The sequence below is a fragment of the Elephantulus edwardii genome, unplaced genomic scaffold (assembly GCF_000299155.1).
Source record: "Elephantulus edwardii isolate Elephantulus edwardi_28Jun2011 unplaced genomic scaffold, EleEdw1.0 scaffold00098, whole genome shotgun sequence".
Classification (NCBI taxonomy): domain Eukaryota; kingdom Metazoa; phylum Chordata; class Mammalia; order Macroscelidea; family Macroscelididae; genus Elephantulus; species Elephantulus edwardii.
This window is the reverse complement of record NW_006399848.1, coordinates 5,241,265-5,261,524: the sequence shown is the minus strand read 5'-3', so window position 1 is coordinate 5,261,524 and position 20,260 is coordinate 5,241,265. Positions and strand designations below refer to the sequence as shown.

The following is a 20,260-nucleotide window of genomic DNA, read 5'->3' as shown; positions in this document are numbered from 1 at the left end:
GTGAGTCAAGTCCATCTCTAGGGCAAGCAATAACAACAATAAAAGTATGTGAAAGCTGTACAATAAACAAGGAAGACCAAAGAAGAATTGATGTCTCAGAATTGGTACTGCTGATGAAGAGTATTAAATATACCATGGATTGCCAAACAAATAACCAAATCTGTCTTGGAAGAAATGCAGTCAGAATGTTCTTCAACACAAGGTTGGTGATACTTCATCTCACATAATCTGAGAATTTTATCAGGAGGAGTCAGTCCCTAAGAAAACACATCAGGCTTAATAAAGTAAAAGGCCAGTGAAAAAAGAAGGAATTCTATCAGATGAACTGACACAGTGACTGTGAAAGATTATCAAGCACAACAGAGATTACACAGATGCTACAGGACTGGGCAGTATGTCATTCCATTGTGCATAGGATCACTATGAGTCAGAACAAGATGCTTTTGTGCAAACAGAGCAAGGGAACACTACATGTGTAATTAGAGTAGGTGTGTGTCAGGGTTGCGTCCTTTCTCCATTCCTATTTAATCTGCAGGCTGAGCCAATTATTCGAAAAACTCGACTCTATGAAAAAAAATGTGGCATCAGGATTGGAGGAAGACTCATCAATAACCTTCATTATGTGGATGACATAACCTTGTTTCTGAAAGTGAGAAGAATGTGAAGTGCTTCCTGAAGAATGTTAAACACTGCAGCCTTCAATATGGCTTACAAGTGGGGGGGGGGAATCTCTGACACTGGATCAATAGGCAACATTATGATGCACAGAAAAAAGAATGAGACTATCAAAGACTTCATCTTACTTGAATCCACAATCAATATAGTTGGTCCCAGTACTCAGGAGATAAGAAGAGATACTGCACTGGGAAAGTCTATGGTTAGGGACTTCTCCAAATTTTTGAGGAGCAACGACATCAGTTTGAGGACTGAGGTTTGCCTGATTCAGGCCATGCTCTCTTCAGTCACTTGCTATGTATCTGAGAGCTGGGCAATGACTAAGGATGATAGAAGAACTGATGACTGTGAATCGTGTTGTGGAAGAAGAGTGCTGAATATCCCGTGGACTACCAAAAGAACAAACAGATGTATCTTCAAAAAGGTGCAGTCAAGAGTGTTCCTTGGTGGCAAAGACAATGAAGCTTTGTCTCACATACTTCGGGCACGTTGCTAGGAGAGGTTTCTCCTTGGAGAGGTAGATCATGCTTGGAAAGTTGGAGACATGGTGAAGGAAAGGAAGACCTTCAACCAGGTGTACTGATACAGAGACTTCAGCAATGGGCTTGAGAGTGTAAGAGATTGTGAGGATGGTATAGGATAGGAAATGGTACAAACTTGTTGTTCGTATGTTTCCACCAGTCACACTAGACTTGATGGTTACCTTACAACAATAACCAGAAGAAGAAGATAATATCATACAGTAAGAGCAGGAACACTTTGAGGTTGTTTTAAAGATAGAAAATGCTATGGTATTCCATACACTTACAAACTTTCCCGTGCTCCTAACCTCTTATCAGTACTGATACAAACTATGACTCTAGTCCATAAAAATTTAAGCAGAAAAGCTGGGCCTTTGCATTAGTACATCAATTCTCTAAGCTGCCCTCAAAAGAATGAGTTTTAAAGGACCAACAAATGGGAGAAAGTATGTTTCTGGCTTCCTGAGCCTTAATTAAGCAATTAATCTCTCTAGCTCAATGAGATCAAAGTCTAAGTCCATCTTAGGACATAAATATAGGTAAAATTGGAGTTGCTTGCAAGTAGTTCCACTTGAAGAGAAAATTACACATTAATACCCAAACTCCCAGGTAAGCTGGTAAGTGGCGAGCAGCCACTTGAAAACAGCTCTGTTGTGCACAGCACTTTCCTATTTTGAAATCTTCCTGCTGTTGACAATTTGCAAATGAGGAAATTGACCAAAATAACAAAAGAAGAATGGCAAATTCAACTCAAGAGCACTATCTCAAATAAACAAGCTATGCAGCTGCCTCACTGATGTAGAAATGCACATATCCCAAGTGTCTTTCAACCAGCTCTGAATATTTTAAACTCTATCACTGGATACCTGAGGAGTTAAAAGGCACGGATTTCCAGAAGGATTAATGGCGTGTGCCCCTGGTGGTTAGAACGTATCAGCCACGCTGAGGGAGACAGACGGCAAGGCTTCTGCTCTCATTAAGATTTACAGCCTTGAAAACTGGATGGTGAGTAACGAGAGTCACAATTAACCGGATGGATGGAAGCCAGCTGAATAAATTAAAAGCAAAAAGTAAATAAGCTCAGAATTTGTCATGGCCTTTTCTTCCATTTGTATGTGGTAGAAAATAAGACCATGGAATGTAGGACTGAAGAAGTAAAAGAAGAAACATTCACTCAAAAGTCACTTTTTTGTTGTTGTTTATTGGTTTGCCTACAAAGTTGGTGGACATTGAGATTCACACTTTTTTTTATTCACATTGTGTTTCATATGATCATTCTCTTGCATTATGTTTTATAAAATTAAACACCATGTCAGCCATGACTGAATCAGTTCCAACCTGTTGCAAACACTGTTTGGAACTTGCTGGAAGATGGTGTAAAATCAGCTATCTAGAAAGCCTGGTATCATAGGTCTGAATGTTTTTCAATCATAGACAAAATGCTGAAAAATGGGATAAAAAAAATCACACTCAAAAAAATCTGAGAGAGAAATAAAGAAATCACTGATGAGCTTAATAAAGAGCTTTCAGGCAAATATGGAAACAAACTAAAATGAGTGAAATGGTGGGGAAAAAGAGATAAGGAAGTATAACATAAAGGAGACTTCTTTAAAAGAAGTATAAATGATAATGATGGTTATAAGAAATAAATAAGAATAGGAGAGAGGCAGGTTCAGCAATACTTTGATGACACAATATACCACAGATCTCTACCTTGTGATTCTTTCAGTCTAAAAGTAACCTGAAATCTTATATTACTCTCTTATAATTTTTATTTGTAAGGAGTTTATAAGATGAAAATATACTAATCATGAAATGACCAAAATGTTTATTAGTAAGGTCTCACTAAAAGAAAATATTTTATTCTCTTGAAGTAGGGAAAGTTTTCTATGCAGCAAGCAAAAGCACAGAAGACAGAAATTCAGGCCCCCAAAAGAATTGAAACCACTTTTTTATTTATATTTTAATTAGAATTAAATTAATAAAATTGTAAACATATAACACCTGTATTAGAAAAGACATTTTCTTTTTATTTTTTATTTATTTTGAGCAAAGTTTACAGAGACTTTGGATTTCCATTCATTCATTTTGTACACTTTCCTCCCTGCACAACCCTCCCCCCAGTTCTCTTTTCTCTTTGAAAAGTAAAAAAAAAAAATGTAAAAAACTTTCATTGTTATACATACCACCACCACCCCTCAGTCCACTCCACTATGTAGCTTTCATTCTGGACTCTTGTCATGATAATAATACCTAATCATATATTCCTCCTGAACAGTTCTCTCCCTCATCTGTTTCAATAGAGTATACATTATTTATCCCCTCTTAGTTTCACCCCAACCTTGATGTCAGTCCCGCTTTACAACAGTGGCACTATACAATATTTGTCCTATTGTGATTGAGATATTTCACTCAGCATAATATCCTCCTCCAGGGTCACCCATTTTGTATAATATTTCATGAGTCCCTTGTATTTCAATGCAGCATAGTATTTCATAGTGTGACAGATCTTCTCTATCCATTCATTTGTAGAAGGGCACATGGGTTGTTTCCAACTCTTTGCTATTGTGAACAAAGTAGCAATAAACATGGATGAGCATATATCTGCTTGGGTGGCAGTTACGGTTTCTTTAGGGTATATTTCCAGTAGTGAAATTACTGGGTCAAATGATATTTTTAGTTGTAACTTTTTGAGAAAGCGCCATACTGCCTTCCATAGTGGTTGCACCATTTTACACTCCCACCAACAGTGAATAAAGGTTCCATTTTCTCCACAACATCGCCAGCATTTGTTGTTTGCTGTTCTGTTAACTTTTGCTACTCTTACTGGGGTGAGATAATGTCTCATAGTTGTTTTGATTTGCATCTCTCTTAGAGCTAGGGATTTTGAACACTTCTTCATGTGTTCGTTTGCCACTTGAATTTCTTCTTTAGTGAAGTGTCTGTTCATATCCTGTGCCCATTTTGCAACTGGGTTGTTTGCCTTTATCTTGTTTTGGTTCTCAAGTAGTCTATAAATTCTATATATAAATCCCATATCTGACATGTCATTACCAAATATTTTGCCCCCAGACTGTGGCTTCCCTTTTTACCCTGTTGGAGAAGTTTTTGGATGTGCATAGGGATTTGATTCTTAGAAGGTGCCATTCATCTATTTTATCCTCTCCTGGGAAAAGGTTATACACAGATAGAATCAATCTCACAGAGATTACAGGGATGAGAGGGAAGGTAGAGGAGGAAGAGCTGTGTTAAGGGAAAGATAATATGCTTTAAGAGGCTGATTAAACATTTTAACTTATTAACTATATCAGTAGCAATTAATGTTATGGAAAAAATGTCTGTAAATGATTGTATGAAAACCCAATATGATTTGTAAGCTTTCACTCAAATAAAAATAATTATTTTAAAAATAAAAAAAAGAACCACGAAAATACTGTTTCAAAAAACATCCAAAGCATTGTAAAATAATTATCTAGAGTGGATTAAAATGTTGTCATAAATTACCTTGAAATATTAAGTCTATACAAACAAATAATTTTTTTAAATCTAAAGAAAGTTCTATAAAGTACCAAAAAAATAAACAAAATCAACAGTTCATGAAGCCCATTCCAATGCACAGCAACTCTATTAGACAGAGCAGAAGAGCTTCCTAGAGATTCCAGAGCTGTACAACAGACAGTGATATCTTTTTCCCGCAGAGCATCTACCGGTGGGTTTGGGCCACTGATTTTATTTTTATTATTTTTTAGCAATAGAGCACTTTAAGCACTGGCTCCCACCCGGAATCCTTTTTATATCATGACTAAAACTCAAAGATCAAAGTCATTGCCATCAAATCAATTCTGAAACATAGAACCCTACAGCACAGAGCAGAAGTGTCCCATCAGGTTTCTAAGACTGTCAGTCTTACTGGGAGCAGACTGTACCATCTTTTAAGGAGCTGCTGTGAGGTTCAAATAAGCAATCTTTCAATTAACAGCCCAAGATTTAACTATTATGCCACCAGGCTTTTTACAGAAGGGTAGCTTTTTTTCTTGGCTTTGAGTCATTTCCACTTGAAAGAGACTGTCCACAGCTTTCAGAGGCTGTAAATCTTTACAGAAGGAGAGTCTCATTTTCTCACAAAGGACAAATGGTAGACTCAATATGTGAATCTTTGGGTTTGAAGGTCTATACTTTATACAGTACGTCACCACATGTCCTTACATAAATGGTCAAAGTTCTCTGCCAGAGAATTCATTCTGACTCACTGTCACCCTCCATTATGTTTCTGAGGTTGTTACTATTAATAAGCGCTGGTTGCCCATCTTTAAACAGCAAAGCTGCTGGTGAATTTGAAGTGTCAGAGATGTGGAGCATTTTGATTAGCAATGAAACACACTACAGATGGCACCATCAGAGCTCTTTTATAGAAAGGATCTTCCGAAAAGTCTCACTGTCATTGCATCACAACTGACCCATATCCAACAGGTTTCCTACCATGTTTTTCCCATAGCACATCTGGTGAACTCAAACCATCTGCCTTTAATTTGGCAGCACAACTCCTTACTCACTAGACCACCAGAGCTTTATTGTATAGGAAAAGATAAATAAGACAGAAAAAAAAATACAAATTACTAAATCTGTGGCCTAGTGGAAAGAAGCTGTGCTGCAATCCTGAAGGCACATGGTTTGAGACCACCAGCTGCTCCGCGGGAGGATGGGCAATCTCCTCCCATGAGATTAACTGCTTCTGAAAACCTGCTGGAGGGTCAGCTATGTGTCGGTTTAGACTTGACGGAACACAACAACAATAAGATCGTCTATTATTGTTGTGTAACATGGAGTTGGAGCCAACTCATAGCTGACCCTCTAACAAGTTTTGAAAGGCAGTAAATTGCACAAAGGAAACTGCCCTTCTCCTGCGGAGCAGCTGGGGGATTCAAAACCATATACCTGTATTTGTCATTTTTTTAAGGCCTTCCCACAGATAATACTGCACAACCGTGGTGGCTTGGTATGTTCTCTGGAGCTGTATAAACTACGTAAGACATGCAAATTTCTAGGTTTCAACACACAACACTTTTCTCCACTCCTCAGTATACAGAACAGTGATTTTTTTTAACATGACATCATATTAAATAATAAAGGAATGGTTTTGCAAATTTCAGTATTCATGTGCCCAAGAAAGAAAAAAAATGTCATTTTTAAACACGGCATCCTGAGAATTCTACAATATTCCTATAGAAATAGGAATAATCACAAAGATAATTAGAAATGCCTACCTTCCCTGATGGCTGTGAAAGGTGTTCCTTCTTCCTCTTGCAGCCTGATCACCTTCAGGGCTACCAATTTTCCATTGACCCTAGCAGCAACGAAAGGAAAGACACATGAATTTGTGAAAATATGTTCCTATCACAGTTTTGAATTATCTTCTTTACAATTTCTATTTTATTCATTTTTACAGGGAAAATGTCAGAGACTCAATTATTCTGCCACAACAAGATAAATTTCAGTAGGGCTGGGAATTCTCTATCACCATCCTAAGTATTCACACTTTAAATATTCATATTTTAAATATTCACACTTGTACCGTCCAAGATTTAGCTAAAGTGTTCTCTGAGTCTATGCTCCTTCCAGAATTAAATCTGAGCTTAAAAAAGTCGGTATGCTTGTCCAACTACCTTCAGATTAATTAAAAATAAAACAATAAGAATGACTATTTCCTTGTTTCTCCTATAGTTCCTTCCTTGTTTCCTTTGCCTTGAAATGTTTTGGCCTTCTTGTCTGTAGCTGAGAACATCCAATCCCCAAGAACAAACACTTGATACTTAGTCTTCTCTCTTTTTGAGATCACCCATTTCTCTTCTGCTCTGCACCCTCACCCCTATCCTTCTGGGTCTCCTAAAATTAGGTGTGGTCTCCTTAGTTCTTATCATAAAATAAAATTTATTGATATTTTACAACTATATGGTTATATAAAACCTACCCAAAGTGAATGATGCCTTGAGGCATACTTTAAATACTTATCTGATTAAATGTAAGATGCAACTCATAGGGTCACTATGAGCCTTAGGCAACTCGACAGCCTATAACAATAACAAATGTAAGATAGTGTTTTGGAGATTGTTGTAGTTGTTGTTGTGTACTGTTGAATGGAACTAACCCATAGCTGACACTCCAGGGGGTTTTCAGAGGTCGTGAACCACAGAGGAAGAGACTGTCCATCTTTTTCCAGCAAAGCAGCTGGTGGATTCGAACTCATTTATTCAGTCAGTTCTGTCAACTATTAAGAATATAACTGTGTCAGTCCTCCTCTTAAGTGCTTTATTTTCCACTTTTAGTCGGCCTAACAGCATACTTTCATTGGTTGGTTGATTTAATCCAGTGTGAAAAACAATGTATATGAACTTTGTAAGTAAACCAGAATAAAGTTTTTTAAAAAGCAAAGCAAACACATATTTAAGATGAAAAACATATAACAAAATAGTTGATGAAAGGAGAAAGGTCTCCCTGCTGTTGCACTACCCTGCTCCATTCTTTTGAGATCACTACAAACCTTTATCCATTGATACCTTTAAATAACCTCTATTTCTAACACAAAAAATATAAGTGTGGTATGCTAAGTACATTATTACTGCTTTTGCTGCTTCTGAATATATGTTGGTGACTTATATATTCATATAAAGCTTCTTTTTGCTTTCAAGAGAAAGCTCTGATGGCTTAGTGATAAGAAGCTACACTGCTAACCCAAAGGCATGTGGTTCAAATCCACCAACTACTCCACTGGAGAAAGATGGGCAATCTCCTACCATGCAATTTAGTGCCCCTGAAAATTTGTTGGATGCTCAGTTATGAGTTGATTCCTACTCAATGCTACACAACAACAACAATGCCTACTTAGTGGACATTTAAGCTTATTTGAAATTTTTTGCTTCTATAAAACAATGACACATGTCATATTAACTGTGTGAAAATATGTCAGTGAAACAAATTTCTAAAAGTGGAAATTGCAAGGTCTAAATGAATATACACTCATAACCTTGCTGTATGTTGGAAAACAGTCTTACTGAAAAGCTACACCAATTGACACTTCCTTTAGCAATATATGTGATTGTCGAGTCACTCTAATCGTCATTCCCATTACACGCCATCAACATTTCATTCTGCAACTCTGATTGGTGAAAAAGAATTTCTTGTTGCAATGTAATTGCTTCTAAAAGTCCTTGAGAGGGTGAAGAGGGCTAAGGAGAACTCAGCATTGCCCAGAGAATCTAATGACTGAATCTGAAATAAGTAAGCTGAGTGTTTCTTATAAAAAAAAAAAAAAATTACACCTAATTGGACTAATTCTGCTCAGAAAGCTGCCACAACCACAAGACTTGAAAGGCCAAGCAATTTATCACAGCCCAGTTGTCCTGGGGGCTCTCTTCATTGAACTGACTTTTTAAATTCATTATTGGTGAGCGCACCTGGGGAAGGACATCTGCTTACACGGCTCCAACAATGTGCCGACACTGTAGTTGTTCATATTTTTCCTTTTGTTTCAGTCAAGAGAATAGCTCTCCTGTTTCGTTTTTCTCTCTTTCTCCTTCAGAGTTCATTACCTTGATTTTTCTGATCCTGACTATGCTCTGGGTACCCAGGTGCAGGCAAAAACATTAATATGCACATGGGGTTCAGCTGGAGACTGTACCTTGTGCTCTTCACTTGTCCTTTAGGAGCAAGGGAGGCCTTTGGCGGGGCTCGGGGCTGGGAGGCAATCGGGGCTGACATCTGCACAGATTTCTCTCAGCCCAGTTGAGCTCATCACTGGCTCCCAGAGGAGGTAGTAACCGATTCCAGGAACTGCTTGGAATTTTCCCTTCATTTACAGATATATTTCCCTCACCCATTAAAAACACACAAATAAGCATCTTCCCACAAAGCTTTTCCATCTCCCTGGTGATTGTGAACTTCTCCATAAACCCTGAGCTGAATTACGAAATGCAGGGGGCCTCATGTTGCTCAAGTTTCCATGCTTCAAACATGCTCTCAGGCCACAGAGCTATCACTGCAATTGTCCTGTAATGCACTGAGGAGAGGAACTATGAGAGAGCCAACACTCTTGGTTGCTGTGTGCAACCAAGTCAGAACTGACTCACTGATGACCCTCCAGATCTTTTTCACAACAAACGGCTGATGGATTCAAACCATGTCACGTGCATTACAGCTGACAATGAATCTCCTAACCACCAGACCTCCCTAACAGTCCTTAAATAACCTAAAGATAGAATCCCTGAAAGTTATCTCATAGATGATCTAATTTGCATATTCTTTTTATGCTAGAAAAAGCCCAGATTTTAAACAATTACTTTACATGAAAGCTGCTTATAAGATGATCCAGTTTCTTGGAATTATGATTCTAAGGCATAATTTTCCAAAAATTCAATCTACAATGTGTTAGTTTCTTGCACACATAAAAATTATAAGTCAATGGCCTTGAGAATTTAAAAAATATAAAACTCAATATTGACTTAAAATTCAGTTCAGAATTTTATCTCCAAGAGGGAAGACACTTTTGTTTTTTTTCCTGTTTTGTCCACTGATGTTCAAAGCCTAGAATCAAACAAGCAAAGAGAAGATTCTCCAAGTATTTCCTCAAATGCTGACATGATTAAAATGTGGGCATTTCCCTTTTCACATCTATAAATAAATAATGAATGAAATCGACAAAATACTATTTCCAAAAATTTCAGAAGTTATAAAATTTTAAATCTCTCAACATCATTTCTTTTTATATTTGGGTTTGTTTTGTTTTGTTTTACATTTTCTGGTGTTTGGGGGGGTTCCAGATTAAAGGTGTAGGCTCTCCTTTTCGGGTATAAAAATAAAGCACAGATTCCATTTGCTTCAAGTAATAAAATTTATAGAAGCTTTGTTAATTAACCTTTTGCACCCAACAGACATGTTTGAAAACACTTGACGTCTGTTAATAGTCTGAACGCAAACCACTAACCACCATCTCCTCCTTCTCCAATTGCTTCATTGGTTTCCCATTAAGAATCACATTGATTATCAAATTGCTCTTTTAACCCCAGAGTCATAGTGACTTTCTCCTTTCTTAATTAGTTTTTCTCTGCATGTCTAGATGCTCTCCAAATAGAGAAATTTTCAGTTTCTAAAGCCTAGTAAAAAGGTTAATTCACTAGTTTCACCTGTGGAAAAAAAATAACATTATAACGTCTTCCAAATATTAATATAGACATAAATAGGTGAGATATCAAAATTGCTAACTCTGTAACAAAATTTCTGTTTTTAAAAAGGATTATCTATTATGCCATCAAAAAGCAAATAAAGACTGTATCTTCTACTTAGCTTGTGAGTTTAAGTCCTTTCATCAAAGTTTCAAAATATTTAAACACTGATTCCAATAATTTTAAGGAGTTGCAAATCTCATATTCAATCAATAAATTAGAGCTGTTTACAGGGAAACACTGAAGATTTCTCTTTAACAAGTCTTATTAATTAATTCAAAGACTAATGAATAAGAGGCAATCAAGCCTTGATTGAAAAGGGAGACATTAATTCAGGTAAATAACATGGTGGGGAAAGGCTTTAAACTGTGACTCTTTCACTGAAGACACTGCCTACTGCCAGATCTGCCCCCTAGCTGCTCAAAATTGTACAGTGAACCATTTGTAAATCAGTGATTCTTTGCTATTCTATTTTGCTGCTCTCAGCCTCAGAAGAATGACCTTGACCTGACCACAGGCTCCCTTCATCCCTCCAACTAGAATTCCTGCCCAAGTGGCTCTGTGTCTCAGCTCACACAGGACCAGCTGTCAAGTGCAGTACTACACGAGCCAGCAAACTCCCCTGAACAGACCCATCCATACACAAAGACACAAAAAACTGAGTGGTGGCGCTGAGTTACACTTCTGAAATTATTTCAGCCATAAATCCAAGTTTCAGCAATGAAGAAACTTTATCCACAATTCTCAGTCTCAAATTTGTAAATAAAAATTGTTCTTGTGAGACCGCAGGAAGGCCTTAGAGCTTAGAACAAGGAGCACAGAGCACAGCCTGCACATTTGCTTATCCACTAGTGCGTTTGCTCATTCAACATTCTGTGAAACTTAGAAAGGAAAACTCTCCAGTTAGCTTAGGGTAAAATCTCCAATTTCAAAAGACCATTTCCTCACGGACAAACAATGCTCAAAGGAGAGCCTAAAGGTTTTCTATTCCATTAGTTACATCAAATTAATAGGATAACTTAGTACAATAAAATAAAATTACAAATATTATCTAGGTCATCTTTGAAAACAGTGTCCGTGCGCTAACACCTAGAAGAAATTATGTCTAAAGGATCGAAAGGAAATTAAAGCACTATACCTAAAAGAAATTTAATACACTCTGGGAAATTTAATATTTTCGGCCTCTCTCTTCCATTATGAGTTTGTCTCAAGAGAAATTGCAAAGGAAAAAAATACCAAGTGAAGGCAGACACTGTTTTTATTTTCTAGCTAAAACACAGACACCAGGGAGGGAAACAGTAGCAAGGTAGAGTAGAGCAATGTAATATCTGGGGCTGAATTTATAAATTCAGTTCATTTATTCAAAATAATGATGGGTAGTTGTTGTTGTGTGCCTCACTGAGTCAGAATTAAGGTTATGTAAGCTGCACAGTGCAGGTTGTTGATGAATCTTCTGACCTTGATGCTACATACTTTTTCATGGAGTCTTGCTTCACAAATTATTTGCTCAGCATACAAAGTGTGCATATATCTGTTGATATCTCAGCTCTTATTTCTTTTGGATATAGACCTACTACTGAGATGACGTTGTTGTGTAGCACTGAGCTGAAACTGACTCACAGCTGTTCTCTAGCAAGTTTTCAGAAGCAGTAAATTTCATGGGAGGAGACTGCCTATATTCCTCCCATGGAATGGCTGGTGAATTTGAATTGTGTAACTCTGAGTTGGCACTGCAATTTCTTACCACTGAGTTATAATAGTTCCCTACAGAGATAGCTGGATCAGATATTATTTCTATTTCCTTTTTTTTTAAAGCACCAGACTGTTTTCCACAGTGGGTATGCCATTTTACAATTTCACCAAAAATGCATAAGAATTTCAATTCTCCACATCCACATGAGCATTTATTGTTTTCTGTCTTTGCTATTGTTTCTTGTAAACTGTAATATTTAAAGGATCAAACATCCAAGTATTTTCTCTGACAGAGGAGCTGGTGGATTTGAACAGCTGACCTTTCACTTAGCAACTGAGTGGCTATCGGAGTGCCTTTAAAAAAGACACAACTAACAGAGTGCCTTTGAAAGAGACACAACTGTTATTAATTTTTAATATATGGATTATTCAATTTCATATTTATTTGAACATTGTATTTTAGCACTGTGTATTTGATGGCTGTAAGACATTTTTACCTATTTTTTAAATTTAAAAAAATGGCATTTCTATTAAGTTGGGGTTTTTTGTTGATAATTGGTTTGTTTGTTATCTTCACCCTTTAAAGGATACATGTACTATGAAATAATACAATGTTTGGGGCTTATTTTTTTTCTTTTTTTAAAAATTCATTTAGTTCGTTTATTTTTCATTTCAATGAACATCTACAGAGATTTTGGAATTCCATTCATTCATTCATTGTTGCACCCTTCTCCCCGCACAAACCCCTCCCCCCCCCCGTTTGCTCCTCTCCTTGAAAAGCAAAAGAAAAACTCCCTCATTGGTACACAATCTCCCCCGCACCTCCCCAAACCCCACCCCCTACCCCCAAATATAATCCACTCTGCAACCCTCATTGCATACTCCTATGATAAAAATAATGCCCTAAAGCATAATACTTTTAGACTATTCTCTCCCCCATAGACTTCAATGCCGTAAACATATTTCATCCAGTTTTTCTCAGTCCTACCCCCACCCCAATGCCAGCCTCATTCTACAACAGTGGCACCATATAGCATTTGTCCCTTTGTGACTGAGATACCTCACTCAGCATAATGTCCTCCAGGGTAAGCAACAAATGCTGGCGAGGTTGTGGAGAGACTGGAACCCTGATTCACTGTTGGTGGGAGTGTAAAATGGTGCAACCACTGTGGAAAGCATTGTGGCGCTTTCTCAAAAAGTTGCAAATAAAGATACCATTTGACCCAGCAATTCCACTACTGGGAATATACCCTAAAGAGACCATAAATGACATCCAAGTAGATATATGTATACCCATGTTTATCGCGGCTTTGTTTACAATAGCAAGGAGTTGGAAACAACCTAAATGCCCATCAACAAACGAATGGGTAGAGAAGCTGTGGTATATTCGCACAATGGAATACTATGCTGCATTGAAAAACAAGGAACTCATGCAATATTATTCAAAATGGGTGACCCTGGAGGACATTATTTTTAAATAATTAAGGGAGGGAAGACATTAAGCCACAAGTTTATAATATCTGAAGCTGAATGATGAACAAATTCAGGGAAGGATGCATACAGTAACTATTCCTTCTCCTACTTATGAATTATTTACATAAAAACCCATAGTATTTGAGATATATGTAAATAAGGAAGACCACAGAATGCTATGAAAGAAGAGGGGACAAGTGAGTAAATGAAAAAGCAGTATATACAAAAAAGGATGATCAGGACAATTAAAAAAAATTTTAGTTTCTGGTTAATTCTACTCTGTCCTATAGTACTGCTATGAGTCTCCTCTTCTTTGAAATGGATTTGTTGAATAAATACTTAGAAAGTTTCTATAGCCTGATTTTTAGATTTTATTCAGATCAGGCAAAGATTCCCTGAAAAAGTTACATTTAAGCTGAGACACATAAGATAAATGAGTAATTAATAAGCAAAGACCTTTCCAGGGAGATGGAACAACCTGTACAAAATTTCAGAGGCAGACAATGTGATATGTTTAACAAAGATATAAAAAAGAACATGAGTCTGAAAATAGTAGGATGGGAAGAGCACAGGGCTGGACAGAGGGATAGCAGCCAGATCATGGGTATTTTTATGGGGCACAACAATTTGTAAGAAATCAGTGAATAATCTTAATAAAGACAACGGCATGATTCAAAGTATGCGTGTGTAGCTTACTCAGTGTGTCATGGAATAGAGAACAGTGTGGAGGGTAAAACAAGGGAACATGGAGAAAGATCAGAAAGCTGACTTAGGTCTAGAGGAGAAAAATGGTAGCCACCCAAGACATTCGTAAAAGCAGCAGGATGGAAAGCATCTTCTGCAGACAGAATAAGTAAGCTGCTACGAAAAAACAGATTGTGAGTACGGGAGGGTACCGAAGATTGTGTTTTTTAACTTCAATTATTCTGACTTGAAGCATCTAAGAATCATGTAGGTGCAATTTACTAAGCAGAGAAAACTAGAGAAGTCTACAGTTCACATTGTGCCCACAGACTGTCTGGAAAGAGATTAGTCTTAAGAGTCTGAAACATCTAAGTGGAGGCATAAAGAAGGCACTGATATTTATGAGTCTCGATCGCAGTATAAAAATCTAAGCTAGATGTATAAATTTGTGAGTCACTTGAAGGAAAGCAACAGAAGTGATAATCTTAGGGTAGAGGCAGCACTCCATTAAGGCAGATGTAAAGAAAACACTCAAAAGCACTGACCAGAGAATGGTCCTCTAGATCTGTAAGACAGGAGCCTGAGAGATGGATGAAAGAAACAGTAAAGAGGATATATTGAGAAAAATGGGGATGTGGTTGGAGAGAAATTGGATAATCTGTGTTTTATATCATCGTAATGCCTAAAGTAAAGAGTGCTTCAGGCAGAAGAAATGCCATTCTGACTGTCTCCTAAACCATGGATAGTGATCAGAGCATCCAGGGATCCAAGTCTAACCTTTGTAGCTACTCAAGAGAATAAATGTTGAGGTCCTCAACCCTGATTACAAATCAGAATCATTAGGGTGGCCTAGTGGGAAGAAGCTGTTGCAACCCCAAAGGCCCATGGTTTGAATTCATCAGCTACTCCGAGGGAGAATGATGAGTCATCTCCTGTGTGATTTATTGCCTCTGACAACCAGATGGAGAGTCAGATATGAGCTGTACCAACTCGACAGCATGCAACTACAAAAACGGGGGCCTTAGAACACACCAATGTCTGGTCCACCCTTAGGTGGGACCATAACGTTTGCTTCTGCCACTCTCTCCACTGCACTTGCTCACTCTTGCTGAAGTCTTCTTTTAACTAAAGCATTCACATTTTTTCAGTCACTGTTAGTATCCAAAGGTCTTAGCTGCAAGCTTCTTAATAAGCCTCAACCTATCCTTTCTGAAATAGAACTTCCAGAGTGTAAACATTACCAGACAGGTCTGATAAATGCTGTGTAAACTAGGATAGGGCCCTGTCCCATTCCAAAAAAAAAAAAAAGAACTAAAACTAATGTGGTTTAAGCATGTGCTGTTGTTGTTATGTGCCGTCGAGTCACTTGCGACTCATAGGGACCCTATGTACAACAGCTCTAAACCCTACTCTATCCTATGCCAATCTCACTGTCTCTGACACACCCATCCCGATTACCCTAATCACTGAATCAATCCACCTCATAGAGGGTCTTCCCCTTCTGTGCCGACCCTCCACCCTCCCAAGCATGATGTCCCTCTCCAAGGACCTCTCCCTCCTTACAACATGTCCAAAGTATGTCAGACGAAGCCTCAGAATCCTTGCCTCCAAGGAGCAGCCTGGTTTAACCCTCTTCAGGATGAATCTGTTTGTTTTCTTGGCAGTCCAGGGTACATTCAATACTCTTCTCCAGCACCACAGCTCAAAGGCATCAATTCTCCTTCTATCCTCCTTAGTCATTGTCCAACTCTCTGATGCATAACAAGTGATTGCAAGGACCATAGCCTGTATCAGATGCACCTTAGTCTCCAGAGTGACATCATTGCTCTTCAGTATCCTGGAGAGGTCCCTAACAGCAGACTTTCCCATCACAATATGTTTTGTAATTTCCTGGCTACTGGTGCCAAGAGTGTTGACCGTGGAGCCAAGTGGACTAAAGTTGTTAACAATCTCAATCTCTTCATCATCTATCCTGATGCTGCCAATTGGTCCAGTGGTGCGAATCTTTGTCTTCTTGACATTGAGCCTCAATCCATACCAAAGGCTGCAGTCTTTGACCCTCTGCAGCAAGTGTTTCAGGTCCTCCTCAGTTTCAGCAAGCAGGTTTGTGTCATCTGCATAACGCAGTTTGTTAATAGATCTTCCACCAATCCTGACGCTACACTTCTCCTCATAGCGCCCAGCCTCTCGGATAATCTGTTCTGCATACAGGTTGAAAAGGTATGGAGATAGGACACATCCCTGGCGTACACCTTTCCCAATTTTGAAGCATGCAGTGTTTCCTTGCTCTGTTCTGAAGACTGCCTCTTGGTCCAAGAATAGGTTTCGCATTAGAACAATCAAGTGTTCTGGGATTCCTATTCTTCTCAGAGTCAGCCACAGTTTGCTATGATCCACACAGTCAAACGCCTTTACACAATCAATGAAGCATAGATAGACATTCTTCTGGTATTCCCTGCTTTCAGCTAAGATCCAACATCATAAGATCCATCTAACATCAGCTACAATATCCCTAGTACCACGACCCCTTCTAAACCCAGTGTGGACTTCTGGCAGCTCTCTGCTGATGTGCTGTTCCAGTCGCTTTTGGATAATCTTCAGTAGAATCTTGCTTGCATGTGAAATTAATGATATCGTTCTATAGTTTCCACACTCTGTTGGGTCACCCTTCTTTGGAATGGGAACAAATATAGATCTCTTCCAGTCAGTTGGCCAAGTGATTGTTCAGATTTCTTGGCACAACTTGATGAGCACATCCAGGGCAGCATCTGTTAGCTGAAATATGTCAATTGGTATACCATCTATTCCTGGGGTCTTATTTTTTGCTATTTTCTTCAAAGCAGCTTGAACTTCTTCCTTCATCACCATAGGCTCTTGCTCATATGTTGTTTCATTAGATTCTTCTGTGTAGACTGTAATAATCACAAAGCACTGGGAACTCAAACTGATCTCGTTAACAAATAAAAACTTGATTTTCATAGACCCTGCAACTGTACTAACCTCCCATGTACCTAATAATTCATGATTTCAGTCTACTTTATATCGAATAAAATCCAACTGATTAGAAACAAGCAATGGTTCATGCCACAAAGTCATGTTTCATTTCTAATCCTGTATATGACATGAATGAACATCACCCGACGTATCCTTCTACTGACCATGATTTTTTTTAATTGTGATGTGATTTAAAGTGTACAAAGCAATCTATTTTGAAACTATGATCTTCAGCACCACATTCTTTACCCCCACACCCACTGTTTCTTTGGGGACCTAAAATAATCATCTCCTCTTTCTCCCTCTCTCCCCTCCCTCCGACATCCCCTTGTTCTCACTTTCTAATTCTTCAACCCAGTCTTGGCTCACTCAGTTTCTCAGTCAGTTCTTTGCTCCAAACCACTGCACTTTCCTCTGCCCATCCCCCTGAACAATTCCCAATCAGCACATTCCTGGAAAGTAGAAAAGGAGAACAAATGAGCTGGCAACCCCTACCATCCAAAAGAAGCTTAAAACAGTTTCTGTAAGAAAATTTCCCACCCCTGGGTATAGTTAATCATTTGTTATAAAGTCAACATTGAGAATATTATATCAGGCTAATATCTTATCACTCTTCTCATCTATAGGAACATAACTGGGAACATTTGGAAAGATTTCCTAAATAAGCAGATACATCAACAGTGACCTGCTAAACAGTTTAACAATCCGATCAGGAAAACAAATTAAATGACTTTAATTATGAACAGAATTTCTTACTCTCTCTTGAGGATTATATTTTTGCTTTTAACTTCTCACAAAATCACCTGAACCGTAAACTGTACTAAAAATTTATATGAAAGAGTGGGTGAAGGTTACACCATTTCCTCAGCTCTAGTTCATAAATCTATCTTCTTCTGTGAATATTTGGACATCTTAAGGCTGCTAATGTCTTCCCATTTTTCATACTCTCTCAAAGATGACTGACAGAGATGGAACAATCTCAACTCAAGTTTTTTCAAATTATGTGGAATAGTCATCTTGGCTTTTAAATCACAATCCCTTAGAGAACCACAATACTATTAAACTTCCTGGGATATTTGATAATTTAATTCACTCTCATGAATATTTGATCGGTACTTTGAAGCCTGAAGCTAACTCTCCTTGGCAGCAAAGATATAAGCAAAACAAAATATGAATAATTTTGCTTGTTCTCGGTCCCCTTTTATTTCTGTTGTATCTTTTGGGTTTGAACTACAAGCCAGGACTTATCCTTAGCTTCTAATATGTCCTTTCACACATCCATTTGTCCACCCAAGAAGCCCTGGTGATGTAGTGTGCTAACACACTGAGCTGCTAAATGGTGACTGGTGATCTGAATCCACTCTGCCTCCCACACCTAGTGGTGAGATGCTAGGAGTCAAAAGCGACCCAAGAGCAGTGGGTTGGTTTTGAGGGTTTCCTCACTGATCTGCTGTCTGGCTGTGGGAGACCTTCTCTTATTCAATGGCACCTAATTAGATGCAGTAAACATCTAAATTTTTCACAGCAGATGACTGTACATCACAGGATCTTGAAGAGAATCTCCTAGTTGCAAGAGTGCATCTGGAGAAAGTCAGAAGTGGCATGGGTAAATCCAAGCTGGCAAGAGAGATAATATCCAACAACTACAGAACATCTCAAAACTAACATAAGTTCGTAAAGATCAGCAAGGCAAATTTACTTAAGTTAAGGAATGAAAGAATTACTAACATATGAAAAGAAGGCAAAGCATGAAAAAGTTGGTCAGGATATCCATAATACAATGCACAGGTGCCGGACAGTATCTTCTGGTTTCATAAAAACTTAAGTAAAACATACTTTATCATGAAGAAATTAAAAATGTTCTGGTTTAATTTGTTCTAGAACTTTGTATTCTTGTTTCTAATAATACAAAATACTTATATGCACTTGTATGTACTAAAAAGAAAGAAGAGAAAGATTAAACTAAAGCAAAAACAAAACAACAACAAAAAAACCCCAAAACATTAAACAGAAAAGCGTAAAAAAAGGAAGAGGAAGCAGGAAGTGAAGTAGTAGATGGGATTTTTATTTTGTCCTGTTTTCGCCTAGTCTCATTTTCAAGTACCCTTGTCTGCAGAAACACATTACTGAGGGCTTGAAAAAAGCAGCGTTTTTCATTTCTAGAAAAATCCTATTTTCTCCCTCTGAAGTCAAGTTGCCACTCCAAATAGAATCTTGTCTTCAGTAGTTCCCCAAAAAAGTAGAGGGGAAAGACCATACTTCTTGCTGATATTAACATTTTTCCACATCTCCACGTGAAGTATTTTCCTGCAAATTTTTATATATTATTTTCCTGATTATTTCTTAGGAAAGAGCTGTCTTTAATTTCTGAACTTTTTTCACTTACCTATATTTTCTGTTATGTGCCATCAAATCACCTGTGACTCAAAGCAACACTACGTACAACAACTCTGAAATCTGCCCTGTTCTGAGCCAGCCCTGGACTCTGACACATCTACCTCTAGTTATTGTATTAATCCACCTTATCCGAGGTCTTCCTCTCCGGTGCTATCCCTCCACCCTTCCGGACATAATGTCCTTCTCCAAGGACCAGTCCGTCCTGGCCACATGTCCAAAGTATGTGAGATGGAGTTTCAAAATCCTAGCCTCTGAATTGAAACTTGGTTTCACTCTCTTCAAGACAGACCTATTTGTTTTCTTGGAGGTCCACAGTTTGTTCAACACTCTTCTCCAGTACCACAACTCAAAACCATCAATCCTTCTTCTGTCATCCTTAGTCACTTTCTAGCTCTCTGATGCATAGCAAGTAACTGTGAAGACCATGGCCTGGATCAGGTGCACCCCTTAGTCTCTAGACTGACATCGTTGCTTCTCAGTATTCTGGAAAGGTTCCTGACAGAAGATTTACTTTATGCAATTCGTCTTTAGATTTCCTGACTGCTGGTGCCAAGAGTGTTGCTGGTAGAGCAAAGCAAGGTATACCTGTTAACAACCTCAATTTTCTAG

General features: G+C 38.1%; 1 protein-coding gene across 3 annotated transcripts in view; it reads right to left on the bottom strand.

The window, feature by feature from the left end:
* Positions 1-20,260, bottom strand: part of CDK14 (cyclin-dependent kinase 14) — a 691,509-nt gene that overhangs the window by 428,563 nt on the left and 242,686 nt on the right. For all 3 annotated transcript variants that reach the window (XM_006891459.1, XM_006891458.1, XM_006891460.1), the window contains one exon: positions 6,461-6,540. In XM_006891459.1, the coding sequence (XP_006891521.1) occupies positions 6,461-6,540 (80 nt within the window). The remainder of the gene's footprint in view (positions 1-6,460; positions 6,541-20,260) is intronic.